The 20,965-nt window shown below is 40.0% G+C and overlaps 1 protein-coding gene across 2 annotated transcripts in view; it reads right to left on the bottom strand.

The window, feature by feature from the left end:
* Positions 1-945: 945 nt before the first annotated feature.
* The window catches only part of LOC143127307 (uncharacterized), a 39,489-nt gene continuing 19,469 nt past the window's right edge, over positions 946-20,965 (bottom strand). Inside the window, exons 2-15 of one of the 2 annotated variants that reach the window (XM_076288716.1) lie at positions 14,876-14,929; positions 8,935-11,684; positions 6,876-6,940; positions 6,613-6,791; positions 6,380-6,495; positions 6,209-6,273; positions 5,972-6,114; positions 3,474-5,629; positions 2,824-2,888; positions 2,567-2,745; positions 2,333-2,448; positions 2,157-2,218; positions 1,884-2,026; positions 946-1,442 (exon numbers count right to left, since the gene is read on the bottom strand). In XM_076288716.1, coding sequence (XP_076144831.1) covers positions 1,351-1,442; positions 1,884-2,026; positions 2,157-2,218; positions 2,333-2,448; positions 2,567-2,745; positions 2,824-2,888; positions 3,474-5,629; positions 5,972-6,114; positions 6,209-6,273; positions 6,380-6,495; positions 6,613-6,791; positions 6,876-6,940; positions 8,935-11,684; positions 14,876-14,912 — 6,168 coding nt within the window. In that variant the 5' untranslated portion in view covers positions 14,913-14,929 and the 3' untranslated portion in view covers positions 946-1,350. Of the gene's footprint in view, positions 1,443-1,883; positions 2,027-2,156; positions 2,219-2,332; positions 2,449-2,566; positions 2,746-2,823; positions 2,889-3,473; positions 5,636-5,971; positions 6,115-6,208; positions 6,274-6,379; positions 6,496-6,612; positions 6,792-6,875; positions 6,941-8,934; positions 11,685-14,875; positions 14,930-20,965 lie in introns of both variants that reach the window. The other variant, XM_076288715.1, reaches the window with a different exon arrangement.

Genomic DNA, 20,965 nt, shown 5'->3' on the forward strand with positions numbered 1-20,965 from the left:
ATTGACAACACCTTGATTAATTGGTTGGAAACTTTCAAAAATATTGGATATTATTATTTTGATGATATTCACATGCCTAATTAATGTGTGTGATATAGCGCCACCAACTGGCAATAGAAGGATTTTCCCATTTATTTTGGATATTGATATCAGATTCATTAGATTAATTCAGATTAGGTGCATGTCAACTTACTCGTTCCCACCACGCGCATCACACACTGTGTATAAGGCACCTAAGGACAGAGGGGACACCCAAATTCAGCCAATAAAAAGTGGCTGTACCGCAAACTGGTTCACACTTCTTATAATTAGGAATTTTAATAATTTGTTTTCCAAGCATTTACATGAAGCACATGATATGCTGAGCCAACTGCAATGCATTCCATTCAGATAGGTGGCTACCAGGCTCATAATTCACTTTTAATTGCAAACTGAAATGACAACAAATCAACTTGCTTTGGGCACCGAAATGGCGAGCAGTGGCACTGGCCCTACGCACAGTGTGTGATTCACGTGGTGGTAGCAGTGGTGGTCATAACACAGTGCAACACAGTTTGTTGTGTATGGGACTGCGTAGCCACAGAACTGTCAGAGTGCCCATGCTGGCCCCTGTCCACTGCCAAAAGCTTCAACAATGGGCACATGAGCATCAGAACTGGACCACGGAGCAATGGAAGAAGGTGACCTGGTCTGATAAATCACATTTACTTTTACAATACATGGATGGCTGTTTACCAGGAGAACACGTGGCACAAAGATGCACTTAGGGAAGAAAGCAAACCCGCAGAAGCAGTATGATGTTTTGGCCAATGTTTCTGCTCATTAGAGTCATACCACCTACCTAAGCATTGCTGCAGACCATGTACACCCTGATGGCCTGATGGATAAAACTAAAGTCATCTGCACACATAATTTAGACTATAAAAAGGAATGAGACACAAAGCATTAATAGTGCAATAGTTTGACAACTGTTTTCTTAGTGAAGAAATTGTAGAGTCACGGAAATTAGTTAAGGAGATTATGTGTCAAAAAAGTGACTTAATCACATTTCTTGTTCATTTTGAATGTACAGTATACATATATTGTTTTACATTATACATATTGAATGTAAATTGTTTAACAGTATACAGTACATGTTTAGAAAATATAAATATGTGTAAAGTCAATATCACAACTTGCCACTAACATGTTACAAATTAAGTGGGATATAAGATATAGATATCTGCATTGTTTCTGCAATAATTACAGGACAAAAGTGATGGGATAGTGTCAGAGTAGGTGGAGGGCTTCCACTTCATGGTGTCAGTAGGTTCTGTGTAAACAAGTTGAAGAAATGAGAGATCTCAGGGTCTACCAGGGCTTAACCGCAAGGAGTGACAGGATGGTGAGCCCACAGGTACTCATGAGGTTAATACTGCTGCTGACTTTACCAGCTGACAACGCTGTGTGTGTTATGAGGAGAGATGGAGAAAAAAACAGAAGACAGAAGAGTTAACATCGGCTCATGCTAAAACCTAAATAGTCACTCTAAACAAAAATTATCTGCTAAACACAGGAAAAGCTATTTAGCCAACACTATTACTTGCATTAGGATATCTAACTTATGAAATGTTTTTTGTGCCAAAATAAATAAATAAATGAAATATGAAATCAATAAATGAAATATGAAATAAATAATTAAAAGTTGAAATAAATAAATGAAATACTAACTAGCTATGTATGATATGTATGATATTGTTTATGTATTATACAGTTAAATATGGTATTTATTATTGTTTAGGCATTTAACCGTTTTATGTGGATGTTGTTGCATTATGTGCAATGCTGAATTAGAGATAGTTTTACCACCACATGGAGCTTTAAAAACTCAGTAACACACAAACCTATGCCATTGATGGAGATGATGGTAAATGACACATTTCCACTCAATGCAGCTCTAGTCAAGGTGGCTATAATCTGCGTGTCATTAGGAAATGTGCCATTGGCGGTCACGGTAAGGTTTGTTGAATGAATAATGGAACCATTGCTGATAAAGGGAAAAAGCAGCGATAGCAAGATTAAATTATTTTCTCAGATGATAAACCAGACAGTATTTTCCATGTTTCCCATTACAAACAAATGCTTATTTTTTCACACATGATGCTGTTGTTAATAACCTGAAGCTTGTTGGCGTGAGGCTTATGAAATCTTGGAAATCTTCAAGGAAAAATGGCTCAAGCTAGATGGGCAATAAACAAGACACAAAAGGAAAACTTGAGTAAAACTTCAGTAAGGTGACAGTATCTTCCGAAACAGCCATCAGCTAAAATTCATTAAGTGTAGGTAGATATACCTCTGTTTTGGTGAGTGAGGATCTATCACGGAAGGCATTGGAGGTGGAATCAGAAAGATCAGCAGTAAATGTTTCATTGGTGCGGAATTGGGGAATGTGTGATGAGCGGGGGGCACCTAGAAAAAGTTGCACACATAAACACACAGGAGCCATGTGCGTAAATTGTTTTGGTCATATTCATTCTTGGTGTGAAGCACCACTGTAACCATCTGGCAAGCATTAACATGTTCTTACTTGTAACCCTTATGGAGTCAGGTAGCACAGTCAGATTAAAGCCTGAATTGGGGTTGTTTACTGCGGTAACCAAGGTATTAACCACATCAGAACTTTGAGGAAGGGGTTCGGTTGAATCCTCGTTGAACACAAGTTCAATATCTGTCTCAACTTCGTCCATTCGGTTACGAGTAGACCGCCTGTAACCAAAAAATGTTCTCAGTCTCATGAAGTAAACTGCTTTTTCACTGCAATAATTTTGGGTAAGAGGGGCTTACCTGAATGCTATAACAATAGTCCGCACGAACAAAATACCGTACTTTTCACTATAGATCACATCAAACTGTTAAAGAAGACAGAAACAAAGAAAATGTTAAAGTTTTAGCTACCTTATTATCACCTGGTCAACATTTTTGTTGTTGCCTTAATAATTTAATAATTTTGAATGATATCACATATTTTTCACAGAATGGAGAGCTAGCAGATCATGAGGAGATGTTCGCTAAATGTGACACATTGTGTTAGAGATCCCTTAGGTTAGAGATTCCGTAGAACTGCTGATGGTATCTTCAATTTTATTGGTTCTATTCTTTGTGTCTATAAGTTATACCATCTGTATCGTTTCAGTTAAGATAAGTAGTATTTAGCAGATAATTTTATCCAAAGTGATGTGTTATAAATAAAAGGGATAAAAGCAGGATCGATGGCTTACCAGGCTGTGACACTGAACTCTGGTCCACCACACACCCACTTTGCATTATTGCTTGATTTTATACGTTCTATAACTTTTGCAGTAGCCGGGTACTGTCTATACTTGTTAATCTACACTCTGCTCTTGTTTTTATGAGCCACCACCAGCTGTCAAATTCTTTGTATGGGTCAACATCCTTCACCAATAAAGTTACTGTTTTATAGTGGGAGTACTTACTGCACTTTCAACCACTGTTGCTTGCTGCCGGAACTCTTGGCTCTGCGTGTCCTCAAGAGCTGCCGTGAATACTATAATAATAACAGCCTGCAATTGAATAATAGGAGCCGGACGAGTTGTTGTTGTGGAAATTGTAGTGGTTGTGGTGGTTGTAGTGGTAGGGGCTTGGGTCGGTGTAGTTGTAGTAGGGGCTTTGGTTGTTATTGTTGTTGTCGTAGGGGCTTGGGTTGTCATAGTTGCACTAGTGGTGGTAGGTGAGGTAGTTGTGGCTGCTTCTGTTGTTCCAGTTGTAGTTAATTGTGTTGCCCCAGTTGATGTTGATTGTGTTACTCCAGTTATGGTTGATTGTGTTGTTCCAGTCGTAGTTGATTGTGTTACTCCAGTTGTGATTGATTGTGTTGTTCCAGTCGTAGTTGATTGTGTTACTCCAGTTGTGATTGATTGTGTTGTTCCAGTCGTAGTTGATTGTGTTACTCCAGTTATGGTTGATTGTGTTGTTCCAGTCGTAGTTGTCGTAGGGGCTTGGGTTGTCATAGTTTCACTAGTGGTGGCAGGTGAGGTAGTTGTGGTTGCTTCTGTTGTTCCAGTTGTAGTTAATTGTGTTGCCCCAGTTGATGTTGATTGTGTTACTCCAGTTATGGTTGATTGTGTTGTTCCAGTCGTAGTTGATTGTGTTACTCCAGTTATGGTTGATTGTGTTGTTCCAGTCGTAGTTGTAGTAGGGGCTTGGGTTGTTGCTGTTGTTGTCGTAGGGGCTTGAGTTGTCATAGTTGCACTAGTGGTGGCAGGTGAGGTAGTTGTGGTTGCTTCTGTTGTTCCAGTTGTAGTTAATTGTGTTACCCCAGTTGTTGTTGATTGTGTTACTCCAGTTGTGGTTGATTTTGATGTGGTTGATTGTGGTGTTCCAGTTGGGGTTGATTGTGTTACTCCAGATGTTGTTGATTGTGTTGCCCCAGTTATGGTTGATTGTGTTGTTCCAGTCGTAGATGATTGTGTTACTCCAGTTGTGATTGATTGTGTTGTTCCAGTCGTAGTTGATTGTGTTACTCCAGTTGTGATTGATTGTGTTGTTCCAGTCGTAGTTAATTGTGTTACTCCAGTTATGGTTGATTGTGTTGTTCCAGTCATAGTTGTAGTAGGGGCTTGGATTGTTGCTGTTGTTGTCGTAGGGGCTTGAGTTCTCATAGTTGCACTAGTGGTGGCAGGTGAGGTAGTTGTGGTTGTGGCTGCTTCTGTTGTTCCAGTTGTAGTTAATTGTGTTGCCCCAGTTGATGTTGATTGTGTTACTCCAGTTGTGGTTGATTGTGTTGTGGTTGATTGTGGTGTTCCAGTTGTGGTTGATTGTGTTTCTCCAGATGTTGTTGATTGTGTTGCCCCAGTTATGGTTGATTGTGTTGTTCCAGTCGTAGTTGATTGTGTTACTCCAGTTGTGATTGATTGTGTTGTTCCAGTCGTAGTTGATTGTGTTACTCCAGTTGTGATTGATTGTGTTGTTCCAGTCGTAGTTGATTGTGTTACTCCAGTTGTAATTGATTGTGTTGTTCCAGTCGTAGTTGATTGTGTTACTCCAGTTATGGTTGATTGTGTTGTTCCAGTCGTAGTTGTAGTAGGGGCTTGGGTTGTTGCTGTTGTTGTCGTAGGGGCTTGGGTTGTCATAGTTTCACTAGTGGGGGCAGGTGAGGTAGTTGTGGTTGTGGCTGCTTCTGTTGTTCCAGTTGTAGTTAATTGTGTTGCCCCAGTTGATGTTGATTGTGTTGTTCCAGATGTGGTTGATTGTGTTACTCCAGTGGTGGTTGATTGTGTTGTTCCAGTTGTGGTTGATTGTGTTACTCCAGTTGTGGTTGATTGTGTTGTGGTTGATTGTGGTGTTCCAGTTGTGGTTGATTGTGTTACTCCAGATGTTGTTGATTGTGTTGCCCCAGTTATGGTTGATTGTGTTGTTCCAGTCGTAGTTGATTGTGTTACTCCAGTTGTGATTGATTGTGTTGTTCCAGTCGTAGTTAATTGTGTTACTCCAGTTGTGATTGATTGTGTTGTTCCAGTCATGGTTGATTGTGTTACTCCAGATGTGATTGATTGTGTTGTTCCAGTTGTGGTTAGTTGTGTTACTCCAGATGTGGTTGATTGTGCTGGTTCAGTTGTGGTTGATTGTGTTGCTACAGCTGTGGTTTATTGCATGAAAATATGCACATTGAAATACTTTAACTTACATTACCAATTACAGAGGGCAATGCAACTAATTTGTGAATTATAGTGTAGTTATGGCATTTGTTGCATTAACAGTTATTATTCATTTTGGTTAGTTAACATTTTTTGATAATCAAATGTTTTGGACCTAAGTATCCACTAAATATACTTTATAACTTGGCTCATTAATCACAAGTGATTTTGGTTTTGCTCTTAAGGCCACAAACATATTGATTACTTTCCTCCTCTATAAGACTATCCCTGTATGTAATTTTAATATAAACTCAAACAGTCACCAAAAACAATCTTACCTGTGCCATTGATGGAGGTGATGGTAAATGACAAAGCCCCACTTAAGGCAGCTGTAGTCAAAGTGGCTATAATCTGTGTATCATTGGGGAATGTGGCGTTGGCAGTCACGGTAATATTCGTTGTGTGGATAATTGAGCCGTTGCTAGTTAAGTGAAAAAGCAGCAATGTAGCATGTTAATTGACAAATGTAGCAATCTGCAGGCACACACAAACACAGTATGTAGATTGTTGATCACCTGAATCTTGTTGGTGTGAGGCTGATGAAATCTGGCTGGAAGTCTTCAATGAAAAAGGGCTCAAGCTAAGTAGGTAACAAATAGCAGACACAAAAGGATAGAAAACATGTGAAAAAATGCCATAAGTGTCACAGTCATCAGCCAAATTAAATTAACTGTAGGCAACTATACCTCTCTTTTGATGAGTAAAGATCTGTTCCGGAAGGCATCAGAAGTGGTATCGGAAAGATCAGCAGTAAATAATTCACTAGTGCGGAATTTAGGAATGGCCATTGAGAGAGGTGCACCTGGAAAAGTAATGTAGACATACAAATAGTTATTTGTGAAGAAGTACAATGAACTAGTATTCATTCATGGTCATAGGCACCACTATTAATAATCTTTCAGCATAAGCATTTCTGTACTTGTAACCATAATAGAGCCAGGAACCACAGTCAGATTGAAGCCTGAATTGGAGTCATTCACAGCAGTAGCCAAGGTTTGAACCACATCGGAACTTTGAGGAAGGGGTTCTGTTGAATCCGCATTGAACACAAGTTTAACATCCGTCTCAACGCTTTCCATTCGGATACGAGAAGACAGCCTGTAACAAGGTCAAAGCATTTGTCTCAGTCTCATGAAGAACATTGATTTTTCACTGCAATCATTTTGGGTGAGAGTGGCTTACCTGAATGCTATAACAGTAGTCCGCACAAACAATGCACCGTAACGTGCACTATAGATCACATTACACTGTTAAAAAAGACAGAAACAAAGGACATTTTTAAAGGATGTTTTCTTTTAAGTTTTAGCTTCATTATCAATCCTAACATTTTGATACTTCTTTGAAGGAACCATAAGCGACTCTGGATGATGTCACATGTTCTTTAATATATTTGAACCAAACACCAGCAAAACTCCAGAGAGCAAACTAAACAAATACCCTCCCCAAACTCCCATTCCATTGCCCCCAAATCCCACCACCTTTATGCCTAATGTTGAATTTTGTGGGGATACTAGATTTTGCTTGACCCCCCAACAGTGTTGGGAGGGTTACTTTCAAAACGTATTCCGTTACAGAATACAGAATACATGCCCAAAAATGTAATCTGTAACGTATTCCGTTACGTTACTCAATCTGAGTAACGTATTCTGAATACTTAGATTACTTCCGCATTGAATTGGATTTTATAAGTGTAGGAATGCGGCCATCAAATCCTGCTTAGGCCTACTAAACAGGCCTATTCTGGTGTGTTCTTCTGTTCCAAATGGCTGAAGTGTTAGGCCCACATAGGAGAATGTAAAGTCAACTAAGCTACCTGATACAACTTTAAAATAGCAAGGTGACCACTAAAACTACTGTACAGCAGGCGACTAGGCTAATTAAAACAAACTAAATAAATAGGCTACTTTAAGGGCGTAGCCAGAAAATATATTAGTGCCTGTGAGATTTTTCGGTGGCATCAACCCAGTACAAGTGAGGGGCGCATATGACAGGTGGAACGCAAATGACCTGTAAATGTAAACACTATCTAGGCTACTGTATATCAGTGCTCTCAAAATGAACGTGATTGCGTAATGACAATCAAAAACCGCACGTTAAAATATGCTAGCCTACTCGCAAGAATAATTCTTCAGAGGCTCCACCATATAATTCATTTTAAAACGTAGGCTAGATCTAATTAGAAAAAAAAAAATCCATAAAGCTATTTTAAGTTAGAATAAAAAACTTAGAATGCAGTGCCTATTTTAGAGATTGGTTTAATTGTAGGCCTAGGTCTAAATCAACACGTGAACTATAGGCTCTGTTTATTGATTAGCAAACTGTGTAACCGATTGGCCGAAGTAGCCTGAGCTATTAATACTTGGGAAAATATCCTTTGAACAGACATCAGGAACCGTGATCAGTGAGGAACAGGAGTTACCTCCACTTACTTTACTCCTAATTTGCTGTGCAAAGTCATTTCAGGGTCTCCGATGACGCGTCCATAATGCACGCTGGCTGCGTTTTGAGGCTAGTGCAAGACGGCGGGGCTTGGATTTAAACATGGAAATCATAGATTGCTTTTAGGAGCTTCTGAGTTGCCTTTATTTATTTAGAGAGTGAATAAACTTATGAAACAGAGAAGTATCGTCATGTAATCCATTGGTTTCAACAATGTAACTGTATTCTAAATACCAACTATTTAACTTGTAACTGTATCGGAATACAGTTACTCATAATTTGTATTCTGAATACGTAACGCCGGTACATGTATTCCGTTACTCCCCCCACTGCCCCCCAACTCCCGGAAACACACACCCATAAAAATAGCTCCATGTCATGTTCTATTTCATATATTTCGGAATTTATATTATTTAATATATGTGAATTTATAATATTTTATGATCAGCATAATTACAAATAGCCGAATACTCAAATGTCATTAGACCCAACAGTAGGCCTAAACTAAAATAATTTCATAACCTAGATAGGTTGGCAACACAGGCTTGAAAGATGCAAGTCAGCAGATGAACGTAATGTTAGCCTACTTTTGTTTTATGCTCTCCCAGCCACATCACTTATATAGCAGCCATGTCTCGCTGCACTAGTCACATGGAAGCTGCAGTGTGCACAAGTGCTGTGTGTGTGAGGACAAACTTCCAACATTGTTATTGTGAGCCGTCGACAGCTGTCAAATTTGTTGTGTGGGTCAGCATCCTTCACCATTAAAGTTACTGCTTTTATGAATTGTGGGAGTACTTACTGCACTTTCAACCTCTGCTGCTTGCTGCCGGAACTCTGGGCTGCTAACGTCGGTAAGAGCTGGCGTAAATACTATGACAATAACAGCTTGAAACGCAATAGTGGGAGCCGGACGAGGTTTAGTTGTTGTAGTGGTTATAGTAGTTGTTGATTGTGTGGCTTCAGATGTAGTGGATTGTGTTGTTCCAGTTGTGGTTGATTGTGTTGTTCCAGATGTGGTTGATTGTGTTGTTCCAGTTGTGGTTGATTGTGTTGTTCCAGTTGTGGTTGATTGTGTTGTGGTTGATTGTGGTGTTCCAGTTGTGGTTGATTGTGTTACTCCAGATGTTGTTGATTGTGTTGCCCCAGTTATGGTTGATTGTGTTGTTCCAGTCGTAGTTGATTGTGTTACTCCAGTTGTGATTGATTGTGTTGTTCCAGTCGTAGTTAATTGTGTTACTCCAGTTGTGATTGATTGTGTTGTTCCAGTCATGGTTGATTGTGTTACTCCAGATGTGATTGATTGTGTTGTTCCAGTCATGGTTGATTGTGTTACTCCAGATGTGATTGATTGTGTTGTTCCAGTTGTGGTTGATTGTGTTGTTCCAGATGTGGTTGATTGTGTTGTTCCAGTTGTGGTTGATTGTGTTGTTCCAGTAGTGTTTGATTGTGTGGGTCCAGTTGTGGTTGATTGTATCATTCCAGTTGTGCTTGGCTGTGGTGGAAAAGATATAGATGATTGTGTTACTCCAGTTGCAGCTGCTTGTGTTGTCCCAGTTTCAGCTGCTTGTGTTGACACATCTGTGGCTGCTTCTGTTGCCCCATCCATGGTTGCTTGTGTTGTGGTTGATTGTGGTGTTCCAGTTGTGGTTGATTGTGTTACTCCAGATGTTGTTGATTGTGTTGCCCCAGTTATGGTTGATTGTGTTGTTCCAGTCGTAGTTGATTGTGTTACTCCAGTTGTGATTGATTGTGTTGTTCCAGTCGTAGTTAATTGTGTTACTCCAGTTGTGATTGATTGTGTCGTTCCAGTCATGGTTGATTGTGTTACTCCAGATGTGATTGATTGTGTTGTTCCAGTCATGGTTGATTGTGTTACTCCAGATGTGATTGATTGTGTTGTTCCAGTTGTGGTTGATTGTGTTGTTCCAGATGTGGTTGATTGTGTTGTTCCAGTTGTGGTTGATTGTGTTGTTCCAGTAGTGTTTGACTGTGTGGGTCCAGTTGTGGTTGATTGTGTTACTCCAGATGTGATTGATTGTGTTGTTCCAGTCATGGTTGATTGTGTTACTCCAGATGTGATTGATTGTGTTGTTCCAGTTGTGGTTGATTGTGTTGTTCCAGATGTGGTTGATTGTGTTGTTCCAGTTGTGGTTGATTGTGTTGTTCCAGTAGTGTTTGATTGTGTGGGTCCAGTTGTGGTTGATTGTATCATTCCAGTTGTGCTTGGCTGTGGTGGAAAAGATATAGATGATTGTGTTACTCCAGTTGCAGCTGCTTGTGTTGTCCCAGTTTCAGCTGCTTGTGTTGACACATCTGTGGCTGCTTCTGTTGCCCCATCCATGGTTGCTTGTGTTGTGGTTGATTGTGGTGTTCCAGTTGTGGTTGATTGTGTTACTCCAGATGTTGTTGATTGTGTTGCCCCAGTTATGGTTGATTGTGTTGTTCCAGTCGTAGTTGATTGTGTTACTCCAGTTGTGATTGATTGTGTTGTTCCAGTCGTAGTTAATTGTGTTACTCCAGTTGTGATTGATTGTGTCGTTCCAGTCATGGTTGATTGTGTTACTCCAGATGTGATTGATTGTGTTGTTCCAGTCATGGTTGATTGTGTTACTCCAGATGTGATTGATTGTGTTGTTCCAGTTGTGGTTGATTGTGTTGTTCCAGATGTGGTTGATTGTGTTGTTCCAGTTGTGGTTGATTGTGTTGTTCCAGTAGTGTTTGACTGTGTGGGTCCAGTTGTGGTTGATTGTATCATTCCAGTTGTGCTTGGCTGTGGTGGAAAAGATATAGATGATTGTGTTACTCCAGTTGCAGCTGCTTGTGTTGTCCCAGTTTCAGCTGCTTGTGTTGACACATCTGTGGCTGCTTCTGTTGCCCCATCCATGGTTGCTTGTGTTGCCCCAGTTTCAGCTACTTGTGTTGTCCCAGTTTCAGTTACTTGAGTTGTCCCGTCTGCTTGTGTTGGTGTTGCCCCATTTATGGCTGCTTGTGTTGCCCCATTAGTGGCTACTCCTGTTGCCACATCTGTGGCTGTTTGTGTTGTCCCATTTGTGGTAGTAGTAGTAGGGGCTGGGGTAGTGGTTGGAGTTTCACCTTCAGATATTCCTGAACCCTCATCCACTACAGTTTCATTTTCAGACATTCCTGAACCCTCATCCACTACAGTTTCATTTTCAGACATTCCTGAACCCTCATCCACTACATTTTCCCGCCGAAATCGTTTTACTGGCCACTCTTTTGGGGTGTCATTCTTTTTCTTTGCTTGTGCCTCTTTGTGAGGCGGCAGCAATGCACTTGTAAGGTCAGAGTTTATATTTGGAGAAACCAACATGTATTCAGATTCTATGTCTTTTATATAAGCATCGTCCTTGGTGACAAAACTGGTAGGAGAGGCTATGTCTTTCTGGAGATCTGACTTCTCTTCAAATGCATCATATTCAACATAATCTCTGTCCTTCTTGAAAAAACTGGAAATAGAGTCATTGTCTTGCAGAAGGAGGTGGGGTAGGTCACTTTTGAATTCAATGTCATCAGTCTGACTAGTGAAGCCTTTTGGAGGGAATGCAAGGATTAGTTAGTAAAATGTATTGAAGTAATCTTAAAGTATACTGCCATATCTCCGTGTGTGTGTGTGTGTGTGTGTGTGTGTGTGTGTGTGTGTGTGTGTGTGTGTGTGTGTGTGTGTGTACAGGTGGGTCTCAACAAATAGAATATCATGCAAAAGTTACATTTTCCCACCTTTCCCACCTATTTTTCCAGAATAAAGAGGTTATAATACAGAAATATCGGCCTTTTGAAAATAAATTAAGTTATCTGACTAATCTAAAGTAGTTCATGTGTACATTCAATACTTGGTTAGGCTGATTTTGCACAAATTACTGCATCTTTGTGGGGTGGTATGCAGGCAATCAGCCTGTGGCACTGCTGAGGTGTTATGGAAGCCCAGGTTGCTTTGTTAGCGGCCTTAGGGTCATTTGTATTGTTGGGTCTGGTGTCTCTCATTTGCCTCTTGACAATAAACTATAGATATGTCTATGGGGTTCAGGTAAGATGAGTTGTCAGGTCAATCAAGCACAGTAATACCATGGTAAGCAAACCAGTTACTAGCAGCTTTGGCACTGTGGGCAGGTGCTGAGTCCTAATGGAAAAGGAAATCAGCATCTCCATAAAGCTTGTCTGCAGATGGAATCATGAAGCGCTCTAAAATCTCCTGGTATAAGGTTGCATTGACTCTGGACTTGACAAAACACAGTGGACCAACACCAGCAGATGACATGACAAATCCCCATTGGCTGTGGAAACATCAAACTGGACATCAAGCAACTTGGATTCTGTGCTTCTCCACTCTTCATCCAGACTCTTGAGACCTTGATTGGACCCTGATATCCAAATGAAATGTTACATTTGTTTTTATGTGAAAAGAGGAGTTTGGACCACTGAACAACGGTGCAGTTCTGTCTCTCCTTAGCCAAGGAAATACGCTCTAACCTTGTCTGATTCAGGAGTGGCTTGACACTAGGTCTGTAGCCCATTTCCTGGACACATCTGTGTGTGGTGGCTCTTGATGCAGACTCCAAACTCAGTCCACTCTTTGTGAAGTTCCCCCAAGTTCTTGAATTGGCTTTGCTTGACAATTCTCTCAAGGCTGTAGTCACACCTTTTCCTAACACACACTGTTCCCTTCCAGTCAACTTTCCATGAATATGCTTTGATACAGCACTGCCCTTTCAGCAATGACCTTCTGTGGCTTATCCTCTTTGTGGAGGGAGTCAGTGAGTGCCTTCTGGACAACTATCAAGTCAGCAGTCTTTCCCATGATTATGGTTGTGTTTTCTGAACCAGACGAGAAGAGATTAAAGGCTCAGGAAACTGACATGTCTGTATTATAACGTATTTATTCTAATATTTTGATGATTCATGAGCTGAAGCCAAAAATGGCTTGAAATATTTCACTTTATATTGAATGAATCTAGAATAATGAAATATTCTAATAATTTTTAATAATTTTAATAATTTAGGTAGGAAAAATGATGCACAATATTCACATTTTTTGAGACCCACCTGTATACAGTATGCATGCTTCATAGACAAAAGTATTGGGATAACTGCTTTACACCCGCAGGAACGCAAATGACATCCCATTCTAAATAAATATGTATGAACAGACCTTGTGCCGAGAAGATTTAGGCATACAGACAGACAGATTTAGAATGGGATGACATTGAAGTTCCTGTGGGTGTATTGGCAGGCATTCCAATACCTTTGTCTATATACAGTTAGGAACAAAACTATTCATGACTCTAGCAAATACTTATTTAATGTTGTTTCTTTCTTGACCAATATGTTTGTTCTGACTGAAAATGACACTGCCACATGCCAAAATGTTGTAAGACATTTCAACCAGGGGGGCCTGGTGACCTTCTCAAAGTAAAATGCTAACACTTGAAATTAGGGGCTATATTAATATTCTGCAGGAAAAGATCAGATAGTGTACCGAGAAACCTACACCAATAGGCGGCATTGATAGACTGGGTAATCCCAACCCTAACTGCCGGTGATTTGATTTCGCCCTACAGCTCAGTCTGGAAACCTCCAAATTTTTCTATCCTACTTCCGTTACAAATCTATGGAGACCAATCACAAACCTTATCCACCTGGCGACCCGGATCGTTGGTCTGATTGGTTGAAGGACTATCGAATTGCAGTAGAAAACAGTTGAAAATACAGAGCAGACTCCCCAGACCAGCGGTTCCCAAACTTTTTTTCCCGCGGACCACCTGCTACATCCTGACTCGACTCGCGTACCCCCACCATCCGAAAAGTAGCACATTCTATTGACGCATTCCAGGCATCATGTTTAATTATCCATGCTATATGATAACAAATAGCAAAATCAAAATGTGCAAACAGTGTGGAGAACAACATTAGACTGGTTAGATAGCACCTCACTGCAAACCATGCACTTTGGCTTTGGGCAGTCTGTCTCCCAATCCACTTGAAGCCGAGGCCTTATATGCCTCATCATAGGCTACTTTCGTTTTCTTCCCGCAGTCTTTTCTGTCTCGTCCTTTTTTTTACCCCCTGCGCTCCACCTTCATCATTATGCCCCCCATCCCATCGTTACCTGTCTCCTGCTCTGTTTCTCTCGCTTCTCTTCTTCGATCGCTTTAATTAGTCCTTTTGGACAGTGTCCCTGTTTTTAGACAGTTTTCCATGTTTGCGTAGCCTTCTACATAGCCTATTCCACAAAACTAACGCGCCAGATATTCTGGCTGCATTGTGGGTAGCTTATTTTTTTTTAACGAAAACATAGTCTGCTATAGAGTTTACAAATGATTTCCTTTAATTTCACGTTTCCATATCACTATAAACCGATTACAAATGGTTTATTATTTATTAACTAATTCGATTATTAATTAATTAATATTTGTTAGCACATTTCCGACATTGCCCTTTTCATCTCGCGTACCCCCTAGTGGAAGCTCGCGTACCACTGATTATTTAAAGATGGTATGAAGCCTCTTTTTTGATTCCATGTTTATACCACATTGTCTTACAACCTTTAGCTATGTTGCAGTGTAATTTTTAGTCAGAACAAACATATTATTCAAGAGAAATTGTTCAAGGGAAATCTTTCTAGAGAAACAGAGAGAGAAATTTATCTAGATAGAGAGAGAGAGAGAATCTTTGTGTACAGTATGTTTCATTCTATTGAAAAATGTTTGTCTGGCCAAACTCACCCAGTATTACCACCATCACAATAGCCTTTTGCCACATTTTTCCCTTTGAAAAATCTAAAAAAAAAAGTGAGTCAAAACTGTGTAAATATTTTTTCAGATGTCAGACATACATACACACAGATGACTAGGTGTTATACTTCATAGCTTTTTCATATACTTCATAGCATTTTCGTAGCTTTTCTGAAAACCTATATTTTTTTGCATTGAGGTATCACTTCAAATGTTTTTGGAAAAGGATCCATGTACAGTAGGCTTGTAATATAATAAGGAATATTAGTAGTTTTGTGAATTGGTTTACAGTTCCAACTCATGGGAATAGTCCCACAAAACGCCTAAAGTTCACATAGCGTAGTGGCCAAGGAGCTGTGCTAGCATGCAGTAGCTGCTAGCTCTGAAAAGTTGTGGGTTCAATATAGCCTGACATTGTCATACTCAAATTCTAGGCAGAAAATGAGTCATCTCTCCATTGAGATGTGATTATGGGGATTATGGGGCGTGTTTCAACCGATACAGGGGGTGAATCCTGTTGAATCCTGTTGAAAATCTCTAGCATAGTGCATAGTGTAGATAAACTATGAAGGAACTAAATTCTCAGGAAGGAAAAAATGACAACTACGCCAGAAAACAAAATATTGTGAGAAAATTGTGAGTAAATTAATTCCGCCTCTAAAAACCACTAACCGGAAGTGAAGTATCGTAAATGTGCTAATTACCAACCATTTCGTTCAAAAAATCTAAAACAACAATGTTTTTTAATACTTCAAAATAACATTTGATAAATGAACCTTACATTTTTCAGTAGCCACAGGTGTGTAGATTTGAACAAAATCTAGTTTGGTTCTTACCAGGGCTTTTACTGCCTGAAATATCTGATTTTGTTTACCATGCCCAGAGTTTAGTGCTAGGCTGGTGGGTGCTTATTCTCAACCTTTCTCACGGAAAGTAAAGTAGGAGAGAGGCCGCAAAATGTAATTTTTGGTACATAGCAAATTTACATACTTATGGTGTGGGTGCTTGCGTTTCTTTAGGAATCCACCGTCTTGGTTTGTATAGAAATATTAAGTGACACATACACGTAAGAGGTTGGAAATACAGGACGGTTGGTAATAGCTGACGTTATGATATCCCGAGGTAAACAGCTCAAGTTTAATGAATGGTGTAATGGATCCCGACACAGACTTAGAGGAGATTATAAACAACGAAAATGCATGTGATGGGCCACGATCCTATAACTATGAGCCACCTATGCGAGATAGGGTCCAGGGTGAGAACATGGGCTGGAAAGACAGGCAGAGAAGAGAGGTAGAGTTTTTGTGAGTGACTCCGTGATAACGGTGGCTAACACTGTGTCTGACACATCTTTTAGGCTACTGTCTATGGTCTGACATTATCTTGATATCATTTAACAATCTGCTTTAGCAATTATACTTCCGAGTTGCTGTTGTAGATTGCCTTAATTTAAAGTTCTATTGGAATATTTCACAACAATTAGCAGCATGACAAATAACAACAACAACAATAATAAATATAGCTGCAAGCGGCAATGGCGGGCCCGAGCACCTGCGGGCCGCAACCTGTGACATGTCGGAATCCAACAAAGCACCGACGTGGTGTGTTTGTGAAATGTACATATTTGATGCGTGTGCTATTTGTTTTTGTATTTTATTTTCTGCCACATTTACTCGCTTGGCCAGGTGGGGGCGTAATGCAAGGCAGGCCCTTTGGGTGTCATCATAATCATAATATATATTAACCTGAGAAATTTCAGACCATTCATTTAAAGCAAATAACATTTCTGATACACTTTTTGGTTGGCCAGATGGTGGCGCTATGTTAGGCATGAAAATTACACATGTGAATATCATCACAATAATGATATCCAAAATGTTTGTAAACTTTCAGATCAATCACTTAAGACATTGTCCATTTCTGGCACATTTACTGCTTGACCAGGTGGTGGCGCTATGCCAGGCAGGCCCATTGGGTGTCTGGATATCATCATAATCATAATATCTATTAACCTGAAAAGTTTCAGACCATTTATTCAAAGCATAGAGCATTTCTGGCACATTTCCTGCTTGGCCAGAAGGTGGCGCTATGCTAGGCCTGTGAATTACGCATGTGAATGTCATCACAATAATGATATCCAATATATTATAAAGTTTCAGATCAATCACTTAAGGCATTGTCCATTTCTGGCACATTTCCTGCTTGGCCAGGTGGTGGCGCTATGCCAGGCAGGCCCATTGGGTGTCTGGATATCATCATAATCATGATATCTATTAACCTGAGAAGTTTCAGACCATTCATTCAATGCACTGTGATTTATGACACATTTCCTGTTTATGTGGTGAGATATTAAAATCATATCAAATATATTACAACATTCAAAAATCCATTTACAATTTAACATCAGCGACATCTTGGCATAATGTTTGCCAAATTTCAAATTAATCTGACAAACCGTCTAGGAGGAGTATGTTCAAATTGATCATGTGACATCAGTATAATTGTCATTCTTTCTGTTGCCAGTTGGTGGCGCTATGCCAAACATGCATTATGGGCATGTGAATATTATCATTAACATGTTATTCAATGACCTGTGAAATTTAAAACATTTCAAGCCATGCATGGTTAATTATGACACATTTATTGTTTATGTGGAAGGGGATTAAAATGAATAATTTCGCCATTTCGTCAAATTACAACATAACAAAAAAAAGCTTCACAATTTATAATCAGGAACATCTCGGCGTCATGTATACCAACTTTCACATGAATCGGATCAACCGTCTAGGAGAAGTACGTTAAAATTGATCATGTCCACAACGCACAAATTCTCAATTACCTCACTTCCTGTGGGCGTGGCTAATGGCATGTTAATACAAAAGTTGTTTGGTTTTGGGAGTTACATACACCCACCAAATGTGGTGAGTGTATCTAAAACTATATGCCAACCACAAGTCACAGTGACATAAGGGGGCGCTATGGAGTTCCTGGGCAACGCCCGGTGCCAAGCTTTTATCCCTGTCTATTCACTGTACCACTTGATGTGTGTGCTAAATTTCATGCATTTTCGACCATGTTAACCACCTCAAAATATATGCCAACCACGGGATCAGTCACCTAAGGGGGCGCTAGCGAGTCTCTGGGCCACACCCGAGGTCAAGCTCTTGTACCTAACTGTGTTGCGTGACACCTGACGTGTGTGCCAAATTTCAAGAATTTTTGACCATGTTAACCACCTCAAAAACAGGAAAGCAAAAAAGTGGAAAAACAATAATAAATATAGCCGCAAGCGGCAATGGCGGGCCCGAGCACCTGCGGGCCGCAACCCGTGACATTTTGGAATCCAACAAAGCACCGACGTGGTGCATTTGTGAAATGTACATATTTGATGCGTGTGCTACTTGTTTTTGTATTTTATTTTCTGCCACATGTACTTGCTTGGCCAGGTGGGGGCGCAATGCAAGGCAGGCCCATTGGGTGTCATCATAATCATAGTATATATTAACCTGAGAAATTTCAGACCATTCATTTTAAGCAAAGAACATTTCTGATACACTTTTTGGTTGGCCAGATGGTGGCGCTATGATAGGCATGGAAATTACGCATGTGAATATCATCACAATAATGATATCCACATTTTTTGTAAACTTTCAGATCAATCACTTAAGGCATTGTCCATTTTCTGGCACATTTCCTGCTTGACCAGGTGGTGGCGCTATGCCAGGCAGGCCCATTGGGTGTCTGGATGTCATCATAATCATGATATCTATTAACCTGAGAAGTTTCAGACCATTCATTCAATGCACTGTGATTTATGACACATTTCCTGTTTATGTGGTGAGATATTAAAATCATATCAAATATATAACTTATCAAAAATCCCTTCACAATTTAACATCAGCGACATCTTGGCATAATGTTTGCCAAATTTCACATGAATCTGACAAACCGTCTAGGAGCAGTATGTTAAAATTGATCATGTGATATCAGTGTAATTGTCATTCTTTCTGTTGCCAGTTGGTGGCGCTGTGCCAAACATGAATTATGGGCATGTAAATATTATCATTAACATGGTCTTCAATTACCTGTGATATTTAAAACATTTCAAGCCATGCATGGTACATTTTGACACATTTATTGCTTATGTGGAAGGGTATTAAAATTAATAATTTCGCCATTTCGTCAAATTACAACATATCAAAAAAAAGCTTCACAATTTATAATCAGGAACATCTCGGCGTCATGTATACCAACTTTGACATGAATTGGATCAACCGTCTAGGAGGAGTACATTAAAATTGATCATGTCCACAACGCACAAAATCTCAATTCCCTCACTTCCTGTGGGCGTGGCTAATGGCATGTTAATACAAAAGTTGTTTGTTTTTGGGAGTTACAAACACCCACCAAATTTGGTGTGTGTATCTAAAACTATATGCCAACCACAAGTCACAGTGACATAAGGGGGCGCTATGGAGTTCCTGGGCAACGCCCGGTGCCAAGGCTTTTCCCCTGTGTATTCACGGTACCTCTTGACGTGTGTGCCAAATTTCATGCGTTTTCACCGATGGGAAGCAACTCTTTTGGCATCACAATTCATCACATTTTAGTCCGCACAAAATCCCAAATACCTCACTTCCTGTTGGGCGTGGCTAATGCATTGTACATACGAAAGTTGTTCATCTTGGGGAGATACACACACCTACAAAATTTGGTGTGTCTAGCTGAAAGTATGTGCCAACCACTGGATCGATCAATCACCTAAGGGGGCGCTACTGAGTCCCTGGGCCACGCCCGGGGCCAAGCTTTTATGCCTGTGTAGCCATTGTGATACCAGATGTGTGTGCCAAATTTCAAGACTTTTCATCCATGCTAACCACCTCAAAAATAGCAAAAAGGTGAACAAATAATAATAATAATAATAATAATAATAATCCTTTCAAAAACAATAGGGCTTCGCACCTCTCGGTGCGCAAGGCCGTCCCGGCCTCGCGTACCGTCGGTGCTCGGGCCCTAAATATAGCCGCAAGCGGCAATGACGGGCCCGAGCACCTGCGGGCCGCAACCCGTGACATGTCGGAATCCAACAAAGCACCGACGTGGTGCATCTGTGAAATGTACATATTTTATGCGTGTGCTATTTGTTTGCGTATTTTATTTTCTGGCACATATGCTGCTTGACCAGGTGGTGGCGCTATGCCAGGCAGGCCCATTGGGTGTCTGGATATCATCATAATCATAATATCTATTAACCTGAGAAGTTTCAGACCATTTATTCAAAGCATAGAGCATTTCTGGCACATTTCCTGCTTGGCCAGATGGTGGCGCTATGCTAGGCATGTGAATTACACATGTGAATATCATCACAATAATATCCAATATTTTATGAAGTTTCAAATTAATCAGTTAAGGCATTGTCCATTTCTGGCACATTTCCTACTTGGCCAGGTGGTGGCGCTGTGCCAGGCAGACCCATTGGGTGTCTGAATATCATCATAATCATAATATCTTTTAACCTGAGAAGTTTCAGGCCATTCATTTAATGCACTGTGACTTTATGACACATTTCCTGTTTGTATGGTGAGATATTAAAATTATGACATATTACGACATATCAAAAATCCCTTCGCAATTTAACATCAGCGACATCTTGGCATAATGTTTGCCAAATTTCACATGAATCTGACAAACCGTCTAGGAGCAGTATGTTAAAATTGATCATGTGACATCATTGTAATTGTAATTCTTGCTGTTGCCAGTTGGTGGCGCTATGCCAAACATGCATTATGGGCATGTGAATATCATTATTAACATGGTCTTCAATGACCTGTGAAATATAAAACATTTCAAGCCATGCATGGTGAATTATGACACATTTATTTGTTTATGTGGAAGGGTATTAAAATTAATAATTTCGCCATTTCGTCAAATTACAACATATCAAAAAAAGCTTCACAATTTATAATCAGGAACATCTCGGCGTCATGTATACCAACTTTGACATGAATCGGATCAACCGTCTAGGAGGAGTACGTTAAAATTGATCATGTCCACAACGCACAAAATCTCAATTACCTCACT

The sequence above is a fragment of the Alosa pseudoharengus genome, unplaced genomic scaffold, assembly GCF_046254945.1.
Source record: "Alosa pseudoharengus isolate Yale_2024_CS ecotype anadromous, Long Island Sound unplaced genomic scaffold, YU_APseudo_1.1 YU_APseudo_1.1_scf_17, whole genome shotgun sequence".
NCBI classification, from domain to species: Eukaryota; Metazoa; Chordata; class Actinopteri; order Clupeiformes; family Clupeidae; genus Alosa; species Alosa pseudoharengus.